Raw genomic sequence first — 12341 nt, 5'->3', positions numbered from 1 at the left:
TGCATTTATGTACGCTACTTAAGCAATTGCGAAAGAAAGCCCAAAAAAAAAAAATTCTCAGGGTTGAACGGGATTCGAACCAATGACCTCTCAGTGGCAGTTTAAATGTCTGATTTTTAACGTATTTCACATTCGTTTAAGAAAAGTAAGTGCTGCAAGCTTGATTGCACTCCAATAATTACTCTTGCTGAAACCTCATTCAAACTTAATTTATTGTGGAAATCTCCAGACTTTACAGGGCTTGAGAACTCGAAATCTAATCTTTTGACAGGAAAACATTTACTCACGACAACAACAACAACAATGACTAATAATATTTATTGGAGAATTCCTTAACCGTAAAGTGTACTTGGCAGTGAAGTCAGGTGACGAGAACTGCACCCATAAGAATTGTACCAATTGATCTTGAACCTATTCACTGATTTTCCGTTATTTCTTTCTCTCCTATTTGTTTAAGATAAGGCTGATGATCTTGGAGGACCTCTGAATCTGAAACTGAATACTGACAACCAGGTAAACAATTTTACTGCTCCTTCTTAAAGGTAATTTTCTTCTTCCCAAATTTCTGAAAGGAGCCTTATGTCAAGGGACCCATCATTGTTGGTTTTGACATATACGCTTTTAAAACTAGCTTTTGAAGGTGAAATGGAAACCTCGGTTAACTTTTAATCGTGAGTAAGTATTAATCAGCCTTTGAACAAGCGTTCCTGGACTCAAGCTGCCTCTCCCCATCATTGGCTATCTACAAAACTGACCAGGTCCTTGGCAGCTCACACTAGTTCACCTGGGAATAGAATAATAAAAACTGTTGGAGCCAGATACTTTCATTATTGCACAGTGATGCGTAATAAATTTAGCTAACTTGAGCGTGTATGCTGTGCCGCAACTAAGGACTTTCATCAGAAAGCCAATTTCTGATTATAGCGCCCCACGATAATGGTTATATCCTAGATCGGTCTGTTATCCTGGTATCCATCACTGCTTAAGAGGAAGAACTCTCAGTTGTTATTACATTTGCCAAAGAAGATTAAGATTCCTCTGAATCTGCCAGAGTTTCCGTGAATGGGTGGAATGCAGTGTACACTGGATTTATTTCTTTGTTACAAACGTTGTTTGACTTGTTATCTCTTTCAGTTTTCTCTGGGGTGGGATCCCCCAGTGGACCCCAATGGAGTGGTTCTGAAATATGACATAGAGATACGACTGGTAGGTCCATGGCAGAGCACATAAAATCTTCTGCAATGATCATTAAATATAAAGAAGCGAAACTAAACTGTGGCATGTTAAACTTACTGGTGACCAGTATGTAGAACTCCCTGTGAACTGCTTAAGACCCGAACCAACTTTTGGACGTAGGGAGAGATGCATATCAGTCAGAGATAGACTTAGTAAAGGATTAACCTCTGTCAACCAACACAATGTGCCCCTTCCAAGAAAGGTTGTTCGTTATGGAGAGAATGAAAGTGAAGTATCGAAGTACATTGTATGGTAGGGAGAAACGTTATATGTACATTTTCGACAGATGTCTGTCTTAGATGGAGATAAAGTTAAATACTGAACTATGATTGTTTTACGTCAGGGTCCTTTAATATGAAGTTTACTCTAACATTTGACATTATCGGATGCTGGTGGTAAACAGACAATAAAGTCTGTTCAAAAAGGAGTGAAGAATCCTCCCCCCCCCCCCCCCCCCCCGGTATTAACGCGCTTTAAATGAGTTTCCTGCAGTTTATAATTCTTGTCAGCGTTCACCCATCTAACGGGAAAAGAGAAGGGCTGTGAACAGGTTATCTGATTTAAGATATACAGGAACTAAAATATGACACTGCTAAGGATGATATATTTCATCCTGGCACCTAGATAGGTGAATGCTACGCAAATTTGTGCAATTGTTTTTCTTTTTCAATGTGTAGGAAAATAATGCTCCTATGATACGCTGCAGCGGTGGAAAAGTGTCTTCATTCACAGAGAAACTGCGACTTAGTTATGGAAACTATTCTGCTCGTGTGCGAGCTATCACTCCTGCGGGAAACGGCTCCTGGAGCGACGGACTGTACTTCTCTTTGAAAAGAGAAGAAGAAGAATCAACAAGTAAGATCGGCAAAGCCGCTTTTTCTGCTTGGAAAGTACTAGCGTATTAGTTTTAGGTGAAGTGTACTTGTACATCAGCTGTTGAATGTGTCTGCATTACCGAAGTGAACCCTGGTCAGTTTTAAGGAGTTATCGGTAGGGTTTAGGGTGTTCGCCAAGTTGCTTTTCGTTATTTGTTTTCAGTCTAATCAGAATATTTGCGAACTGTCTTAGGCGGCCACCTTTCTGGCAATTTGTTTGGTCACGTGTGAGAGGTTGCAATTTTCTGTAATTTCGTTAAAGAAAAAGTTTAAGATTTTTTAATCTGCAGAAACTGCTAGAAATATGAATTTGTTTGTTTGTTTACCCCTTCAGTAAATAATTTTTCCTAATGTGTTTACACGCTTTATTGGCTTAGCGCTTGTCTTAATGAATGTTGGTTACAATTTCTTTTCTTGTCTGTTTCAGAGCCGTCCGGCGAGGAGACAGATGCCTTCCCTCTGGGAACAGTTGTTGGCTCCAGTCTCACTGCTAGTGTGGTGTTTGTGTTGGCGTGTGGTTTTCTTGTCTGGTACTTTGCTCGTAAGAGATACAAGAGGTAACGCAAATTAATACCTGATTACTCACTGCTCTGTTTACCTTTTCACTGTACTGTGTGATGTCCAACGCTTAGCCAGTCAGTTATGTTATTAGTGAAATGTCGTAAAAGAAAAGTATGTACTGCAATGAGTTCAAGCGATCAGGTTGGTGAGTTGTGATGGTGGATGTGTAAAACGCACTCGTTTATAGTTTATAGTTTTGGGTTTTGGTGAAGTAAGCTCGGGAAAATAGGAACAAGAGCGCACCAGAGTTGTTTGTTAAACAAGAAGGACGGTTTTCAGTCTCCTTTATCCAAACAAAAGTTCGAAATAGATTTTAGTTTTTTGATGGTACATTTCAGGAAGTTAGAGAGCAAAAGATTGGCAGATCAGATGGAAATCATAGTTGTTGTATGATAACAAAACGGTTTTCTTTTGATTGTGGGAATATGCCTTGACCAATGAGATTCTACTACTTAAACCTCGGCAAACGAATGATGTTATTTTTAGGACTTCTAATTGTTTGTAAATGATGGAAGTGTTTTTATTTGTTGGCTTCAGATACAGTGATGAACAGATTCCTGGGGTATTGTACGCTTCAGTTAATCCAGAATACATGACTTCTACCGATGGTATGTAATGCAATCCTTTTGCTGGTTTCAGTTGACTTAGAACTTAACGTGCAGTTAATTAATTTGATACCGGCTTTTTGTCTCGAGACCAGGGCAAAACCCTAGCTAAACTTTGGCAAAGGCGTTCGATGCGGCTTGTTACGCTTACCTTTTCTTTTAGGAAAGCGTCTCTGTCGTGTTCCAGATTCGTTTTAATGTTTTAGATTCTTTGATTTTCTTTTACCAACTTGTGACATAATACAGGGGTAAGCTTACTCGGTTGATTTTTTATGTCGGGGTTTCTTGGCAGTCAAGCCTCCCTTTACTGAGAAGATGTCGACTCCGCAGCTAAAAGCCTCTGGCAATAACTCGTTCAAGTGAGACTGCTAGCAGGCAGGCTGTGGGAATATATTTGTCGTTTCTTTGGCCCAGCAGGCATGCTTATGACATAACTTAATATTTGTTGCAGCTGCACTGACAACTCGGTTGTGCAGCGGTTAGCGTCATTAAATGATGGTTGTTCTCCTGTCGTGTCCTTTCAGTAAGACACCAGAGATTAACTCTAGCCCCACTGGACGACATTCATCCTTTTTAATGTTTGGTTTTCCTTTTAGTGTATATTCCTGACGAGTGGGAATTTCCTCGAGAGAAGATCAAGCTTGTTCGTGAGCTCGGAAATGGTTCTTTCGGAATGGTTTACGAGGGAGAGGCTGAAGACATTTCTCCTAATGCTCCTCTCTGTAGAGTGGCAGTCAAGGTAACAGATTAAAAACAGACTTGCTTTTAAAATATTTTAACACTTCAGTTTCCCTGAGTCACTTTGTTTAGTTATAACATCTCGTACTCACGTCGCTTTAATCGATTTTTATCGGGAATTTGCTCGTGCTCGCCACGCTACATTTTTGTCATGCCATCATAGTCCATATCCTGTTTTAAGTAACAAAGAAGTAACTCGTGTTCTCTCTCCTGCCACAGACTGTGAGTGAAAACGCATCAATTAGAGACAGAGTGGAGTTTCTTCAAGAAGCCTCTGTGATGAAGTAAGACTTGTTGTTTAGTAGAACTAAGTCGTGTGGTATTTGTTTTTTTTTATGAGGTTGGGGGAGGGGTGATAATCAGAATACACTGGTGCGAATGTCAAGTGTTGTCGTAATAAGAGCTTAGTCGTATAACAAAACAATTTTATTCATTTTAGTACCGGGATAGGAAGTTTAGAAAAACTCCGAGTCCCAGTATAACTAGGGTCTCTCCATTTCATGACCGGTAAAGATTCCTCAACTGTTTTATCCTACCTGCCTAATACTAGGATTGGCCAAGTTAGCGTCGAATCGAGGAATGATTAGTGTAACTAACCTGCAAACAGGTTACACCAGACATCTCCCATTATAACAGTGGCTGTAGCTTTAGCTTCAGTCAAGAGGGAACGAAACATTATATTTGTTCACTTACCACTTCGCTTTCCCTTCAGAGAATTCTCTAGTAACCACGTGGTACGGCTGTTGGGTGTGGTCTCAGAAGGACAACCAACTCTTGTTATCATGGAGCTTATGGAACATGGCGATCTCAAGAACTTCTTACGATCACGCCGACCAGGGGTGAGGATAGTTGTTTTCAATTTTGCAAATCACGGGAACATCTGTACTAGGTAGAATGAAATGCCTTTCTCCATGTTTACAAAGAGTCGTGTTCGCAATATTACGGTGCTTATTATTTGTCTTAATCAGGAAGGATCGCTGCCCGCTCCAACGCTTCAAGAACTTCTTCAAATGGCTGGGGAAATTTCCGATGGGATGGCGTACCTTGCAGCTAGGAAATATGTCCACAGGTATTGTACATGAAAATTGTTTTAGTTTTTCCTGCTGAGGACTCCACAAGAGAAATAGTAGTGGTCGAAGCCTGCAGTATTTATCCCAAATGGTTTACAGCGTGTTGTGTTTAATTTTGGCAGGGACCTTGCCGCGCGGAATTGTATGGTTAACGCAGACTTCACAGTCAAAATAGGAGGTAAGGCGTCATCTGTTGTCTGTATTGTTTGCTTGCTGGATAATTTCAATGTTTTCCCCTCTTTTAACAGATTTTGGAATGACTCGTGATATTTATGAAACAGACTACTACAGAAAAGGAGGAAAAGGTAAAAGTTCTGTTTATTGGTGCACAGTTGACATTGATTCGCATTCAAATTTGCTCGCTTTGCAGTCTTCACACCCATCTATCGTTATACGTTTTACAGTAGTTTTTTTTTAACTCCTGTACATCTAGCGACCGGCGATATGAAGCTAGATGGAAGAACTCGACACTGATCTCCAATAGAAAAAAGAATAACACTGCTCTTTTCTTTTCTTATAATTTCTTTCTGCTAAGTGGAGCGTTTTTAACATGAGCCGTGCAGCCCTTGGCATCGGGAGACTGGGCTACCACTCCCTTTGTTTGACATTGTTGATTAAAAATGTCCGATTCTTTTCAGGTTTGCTTCCAGTTCGGTGGATGGCGCCTGAGTCATTAAAAGACGGCGTCTTTACGAGCAACAGCGATGTTTGGTGAGTTAGCACTGCAAAAAAACTCGTGTTGATCTTACGGAATCAGCTGTTTCGTGAAACCACATCATGAGGGACGAGCCCTTCGTTATTGTTTTCGTGTTTCAGTCCGGTGTTGTATCTTAGTCTACAGCATAAATTACTTTTGAATCATAAGTTACTTTTCTGTGGTTAATCTATGTCGAACATGTAGATTTCACTCAAATAATGTTAGACTAGAGAAATGTTGTGGGACCAAAGGCACAAACAAACAAACAAACAACAACAACAACAACAGTGAAGTCAAATCTTAGTGGTCTGTACTGTACTCCTCAGGCGTATGTTGAGAGACCTTCCATATTCTATGCTTGTGGAGTTCTGTCCATCAAAAATGATTTTACTCGGCCCCCTTGAAATCACTTTTTTTTGGATGACCCCATCCTGATAACCCGCACTCCATCCCCGCTCCTTAAATTTTTTCAGTCCATCCCACCCGATAAATAATTAATAATTAGCGTTCCCTCACCCAGTTGCTTTTTGGTTTCGGTGAACAGGTCCTTTGGTGTGGTGATCTGGGAGATGGCTACACTGGCCTCCCAACCCTACCCCGGAAAATCAAACGAAGAAGTTCTCAAATATGTGGTGGATGGAGGGCTCATGGAGAAGCCAGAGGAATGTCCCGACAGGCTGTGAGTCGCCTTTTCTGTTTTCCACTTATCTATGGTTCCATATTGATAGTTTACTTTTTGTTATAAGGTTTTTGAGCCTCCTGATGGTTAAGGACATGCGTGCCAATTATTTCTGTGCATGCTTACTGCGCACAATCCGTGTTGTATGCCACGTCATACATGGAGCGTAGACAATAGCGTCTACACCCTTCACCTGGATTTTACTTTCTTAAATGGTCGGCAACCCCTTGCTATTTTTTGGGACAGTTTTAAGTGACTTTCTTTTCAAATTCTCCCCAATTTGAAAAATTCAACAAAACATCAATGTCATTAGGAAGTTTGACATGTTCCCATTTTTATCCCCACGCGACATCGAATCCCGCAAGCTCGTGGTAGTTAGGGTTTGTAAATGTTGTGACCCACTCATATAGAATTTTCATTTCCTTTGTAATATTTTGAGACTAACAGACGTTGGAACCATCTCGAGTAAGCAAGGCCCGCGATTTCTCCAAATTTGGGTGTTTTTTCAATGTCTTATCCTCGACTCCCTCTCTTTTGTTTCTGACATGAGTAACTTATTACTTACTTTTGTTCGAAAAGGCTTACAACAAAATATCAATGTATGAAGATTTTCGTCCACACATTCATACAATTTGTTAACTGGTCATACAGTTAACAGAGTAAACGGTAAAATTATTTTTCGCTGATCCACTGGTCCATTCGTGATTTGCCTTACCAAATTTCCCTGCGCTTTGCGGCAAGAGTTCTGGTGGGTTGATATTTGCGTTTTTTGTGGGCCTGTTGATTAGCATTGTGATTACCTGTACTTCGTTTGCAGATGAACATTAAGCGTACTGTAGCAAAATAAATTGAATGAATTGAGTTAGTACACTGCAGTCAACATGCTTGTTTTGTGTGTTTTCAGATATGAAATGATGACGCTATGTTGGCAGTTCAACGCCAAAGCTCGGCCAACCTTCGTGTACCTGATTAATATGCTTGAGAAAGACTTGTCAGACACTTTCCGTGAGCGTTCGTTTTACCACACTCTACCTGAAGATCAACTAAAAGGACTGTTAAGCAGTCATTACAAGCACAAAAACAAATCTGGTACTGCAGACTCCACCCTCAACGTCGAATCGGCAACTTAAAACAAATGAACATGACGAAGATGTATTATAGCTAGGCTTTGTATATCGAGCACAGCTCACTATCATGATTAGTCTGTACTAAATGTTAAACCATCATAGAACTGAAGTGTGTGCAGAAAGTGATCCTCGCGTCTTTCCTATGCTCGGTGTCTACTTCAACAGTTTAAATGAGTCTCCTGTCCACAGCTGTTGAGGAGTGGCACATGGTTCTACTCCAAAAACGCTTCACGGTCTGGGATATCAAATGTTCCTAAGCCCAGTTCAACTGAAGAGGAAAGTTAAAGTGTTTGAATTCCGACGCGCTCTTTTCGTCTCGACATGTTTCATGCGAGTGGCGCAACTAGTACTTGCCTGCCTATTAACTCTCGTGCATTCTCATTTTATCTTATGGATTCTCATAAATTCTCCTGCGATGTCAGAAGCATGTGGTCGCGTCAAACGTATTGACTCTCATGCGTTCTCATCAACTCTCGTTAACTTTCGTCAATATAGGTCCGTTAGCTTGTGCAGACGGTAGTGTCGTATTGCTTGTCAAGATAATACGCTTGTTCATATGAATTTAATAAGAGGACGATAAAGCTAAGAGTAAACAACCTACTTCATATACAGGTTTTAAAATAAGAATTTTAAGAAATAACGTGCAATGAAGAAGTGCAGGAAACATATCCTCATTGTAACTATAGTTTTGCGAATAAATTACTTAGCGATTCTTCATGAAAAATTTCCCGACTCAATTTTCTTCTTTATTTTGGTAAATTAATCGTTTTAAAGTGCACCTAACCGCAATTTTCTTCTTTTGCTAAAAGACAACTCCTAATTGTCCTGATTACCTGTGCGAAAAATTTTGTTCGACTTTCCTGGGCAAATAAAAATTAAAAGAAAAATGCTACGAACCAAATTTTTTTCGCACAGGTAATCAGGACCGGGTTGTTCGAAAGCCGATGAACGTTAATCTACGATTAAAAATTAATCGAGGTTTTCATCTCGCTATTTGAAAGTTGTTTTAAAGCCTTGATTTCAAGCTAAAGGTAAAGGAAAGTCTAAGTCAAAACTGACGGCCAAAAATCTTTTGGAAGAATCTTTACCGATTAGTAATTAAGCTTAAATCAGAGTTCACATTAATCCATGATTAGCTTAATCGGGCTATGAACAACTGGACCCAAGAAAATTAGGAGATCTCATTCAGCGCAAGAAAAAAAAAAAATGGGGTTAGTTGCACTTTAACAGTATTCAGCTCGTGATACGGATGTGGTTATTCCAAGAAACTTTATAGGCTTACAGTATAATGGATGGAAATGAATTGTCCCTCGCACGTTTATTTCTAACTTTCAGTAGTGTTCCGTTTTTCGCCTTGATGTTTCGATGTTCTATCTAAGCTGTGAGTGAGAAGTTAAACGATGGAACGAGAGATTGGTCGTTGTCAAGATAAACATTTTCAGCGGTTTTTCCGCGTTGTTTAACCGGAGATCCGACACTAGTAGTATTTTCGTTTGCTTTGGCAAACCAATCGATCTTAAGACAAGGCAGCATCCTACAGGGTGCACGGAAAAAGAAAGCTCTAAACGAGCAAGTTTTGTTGCGGATCTGCCCTGCGTAGCAACCGTTTAATTTCCGTGGGTTTTTGCACGAAAGTTGAGACGAGAACGACACTGAAATGTTTTAAAAATGCACCAAGAAACCTTGAACGTTTGCTATCCAGCGGAGACGATCTTTAGAGTATGGGATGGGCCTAAAGAATGCTGGTCCGAGTGCGCACTGTACAGTTGTGGAAGTCGGGGTGCCAAAATATCGTGTTGGCCTTAGAACTTAATGTGCTTCCCTAGCTGCCTACTTGAATACCTCGGTGGAGTCAACTTGTTTTTCTTAGGTCCTAGGCGCAGCCCGTCACGAGTGGGAAAAGGGACGGCAGTAGTCGGCTGGGATGGAAACGTTTTCATAGAAAAAAACGTACGTGTACATGGAGCCACGCTACGAGAAAACACCGAAAAGTACATTGTTCTTCAGCTGATAGCTTGGCACAAGTGATGTTAATTAAGACCGTTGCTTTCTCGCCTCCTCATCCTTTGCATTACGGCAATTTTTCAACCCAGCTTAGTTTCGGTCAAAGACACAGCAACTTCAGGGCTTTCGCTTTTTTTGTTTGTTTTTTTTTTTTTCCTCTTCACCCCTTCCCTCTCCCTTAAAAAAAGGAAGATCTCGCGACCGTCACTCCTTCTATAGCGGATGAGAAAATCAGAAGGACACGCTGTGAAAAACTTAATGTTTTTTTTTTTTCAGTGACTGAATGTAGTGTCAAACCCTATACTAGGCCCCCCTCCTGGTCCACAGAGATGGGTTGCAACCTCTGGGGTATGTGTTGAAACTGAAACTGACGAAGAATTTTTAGAACTTGCTTCTCAAGTGAACATAAGTCAAATTTTCTCAACTAGTTCAGGAGCTTGGCTACCCAAGGGGGTGACTCGCTGGCTACCCAAGGGAGTACCCAGGTTCTTAACTGCAATAGGAACTAAACGTCTAAATTGAAATCTTCCAAAAGGATAGGGTCCCATTTTTTTCTATTTTTTATTATTTTTTTTTCGGATAAAAGCTTTTTCCTAGGTTTCATTAAAGGTTTTATTAATTCTGTCAATAGTTGATGAAAAATACTCTTTTGTTTCAAGCTCGAAGGCTGACAGGAAATGTAGAGAATGTTGCCCAGAAAATTTCTGCGAGGTAAGATGGCCTTGATTATTCAAAGAAAAGTACGATTTTAGAGCACTTGTTTACTGTTAGTATGTTTAACGAGCGAATGATCTTTTTGCTTTTTCTTCCAACCCGCAAGCTGCCCTCCCGGGAACACACCCCCACTGATAACTTCCAGTTTGCATTGCCGTTGGGGTATCAAGGGAAACGACAGAAATGAAAGAAACAATGGCCAAAACTGGGGCACATTTGGTCCACGTCTGTAAGCTCCTGAACAGCCTAAGTGCTAAAAGAAAATCGAGTCCGAAGCCCAAGGAAAGAGCCAAGACTGCGTTCATCCGAATTTCAATAAGGCCAAGGAGACCTTTTCAGGCGTTGGACAAGTTCTGACATGTTTAGCGTCCCACGTGTACAAATCGCCGGCAAAGCAGATTATTTTTAGTGATGACTGGTTGTATTGTTGTCGTTGTCCTGTGCCAAAAATACCAGCAACCGAACAATCATGTGGCTTATTGAAAAACGAAAACACGAAAACGAAAAATTATCATAAGAAAACGAAACAGTCTAGAAACAGAAAAGAACTTTGCAAAGTGGTCAAAGTACATGTACAAAACAAAAGAACAAAGGATTCGTAAAGTACACAAATCATCACGGGTTAAAAATATTGCCGAAACAAACAACGTTTTAAAAGCTAACTGCGAGATCCTAATTTATTTTGTTGTCAATCCATATAATAAATTTTCCCCTCCCCTTAATGGATCCTCAATTTAATACTCCGCGAGAAAAAACAAGAAGGAAAAGCAGCTAATGTTTATGGTTTTAATAATGTTGTGGAACGACTCGTTTGGAAACTGAATACCGGTGGTCACGCAAGAATACGTACAAAAACAAAACACGTACGCACGTATGACACACGTCCAATTTCCGGCCAAAAAATAAATACAGTTAACCTTGAGCTTTGCACATCTATAGCGTTTTAAAATAAATTAACCAATTTTACATCTCTTAATTTTACAATACTAGCGCCTTAATAGTTATCTACACGTTTTCTTTAAGTTTAATAAGCCACATTTACAAATGTACACAGCAATGGCCGGCTTCTAACTGGTTTCTATATTAGCGATGTATATACAGACCGATCCACCACTTACAATTACAATAATCGCAACAACGTGAACAGCTTGATTTAAATCATAAGGTGGTTTTAAGGCATAAAACTGCTCTAAAGGATTTATCCCATGGGGACTTTTCAAGCAGCAATTCGAACTCTTTCCATAAAAAGAAAGTAAATTATGATCTTAACTTGGCCAATCGCTGTTTGACAATCGACCGTCGCCTTGGCAGATCACGTCTCAAGGGCACGTGAATGTAAATTGAATAACAATCTCACCACGTATTCTCGATGGAAAACTTTAAAATTAGCAATAAATCGAAGCTAAAGTTGCGTTTAACTTGGCTTGTTCAAGGCTCCTCTGAGCCTCCAGTAAGCTTTACACGTACATGTCCGGAATCGGGCAAGATTCGGCCGTGTACAACTTTTCTAGACCTTCCCACTCTTTCTTCACAAGTCTATCCGTTCTTACTGCTTCTAATTGGAAATTTGAAGGCATCGTTGAGCTCATCTCCTAGAGCTCGCAGGATCTGGCCAATTTGCCGCGGACTAACATCGTTATTGTTCGACAAAATCTCGTCAAAATTCAACTGCGTCACAGCTTGTTGGCCGTTTTCCACATGGTCTGATGATCGCGTAGTGTGCTCATTTTGCCCTCTGGTCAAGTTCTCAGTTACTCTTTCATTGCTCAGTCTTGTAATTCTGCTAAGGTGTGACTCCATGTTCATTTAAGTCTGTTTACCTCACAAAGCACAGTTGCTGTTTTTTCCAGCTCCAACCGTTGAGAATATATAAAGCGCGTCGACAACTGTCACGAAGCACGAACTTATTTCACTGTTGTTCGAGTAGTTAGTCGTCAATCCACTCCTGAACAGTCAAAAATTCTGTTTCCCAGCTGTTGAATATTATCTCAATCGAGTGATTGTTCTTGTCTACGCGAGGCAAATGTAGTTTTCC

General features: G+C 40.3%; 1 protein-coding gene across 1 annotated transcript in view; it reads left to right on the top strand.

Annotated features, from left to right (window-relative positions):
• Positions 1–8312, top strand: part of LOC146460046 (putative insulin-like peptide receptor) — a 34693-nt gene extending 26381 nt beyond the window's left edge. The window contains exons 15-28 of the mRNA XM_085088692.1: positions 458–513; positions 1135–1206; positions 1914–2091; positions 2539–2668; positions 3210–3280; positions 3874–4016; positions 4235–4299; positions 4728–4854; positions 4984–5084; positions 5208–5263; positions 5334–5390; positions 5724–5796; positions 6327–6461; positions 7366–8312. Of these exons, the coding sequence (XP_084944818.1) occupies positions 458–513; positions 1135–1206; positions 1914–2091; positions 2539–2668; positions 3210–3280; positions 3874–4016; positions 4235–4299; positions 4728–4854; positions 4984–5084; positions 5208–5263; positions 5334–5390; positions 5724–5796; positions 6327–6461; positions 7366–7591 (1490 nt within the window). The 3' untranslated portion in view covers positions 7592–8312. The remainder of the gene's footprint in view (positions 1–457; positions 514–1134; positions 1207–1913; positions 2092–2538; positions 2669–3209; positions 3281–3873; positions 4017–4234; positions 4300–4727; positions 4855–4983; positions 5085–5207; positions 5264–5333; positions 5391–5723; positions 5797–6326; positions 6462–7365) is intronic.
• Positions 8313–12341: the final 4029 nt, after the last annotated feature.

Source organism: Pavona decussata, unplaced genomic scaffold (assembly GCF_977016875.1).
Source record: "Pavona decussata unplaced genomic scaffold, jaPavDecu1.1 SCAFFOLD_215, whole genome shotgun sequence".
Lineage (NCBI taxonomy): Eukaryota > Metazoa > Cnidaria > Anthozoa > Scleractinia > Agariciidae > Pavona > Pavona decussata.
This window is presented reverse-complemented; position numbering and strand designations above follow the sequence as displayed.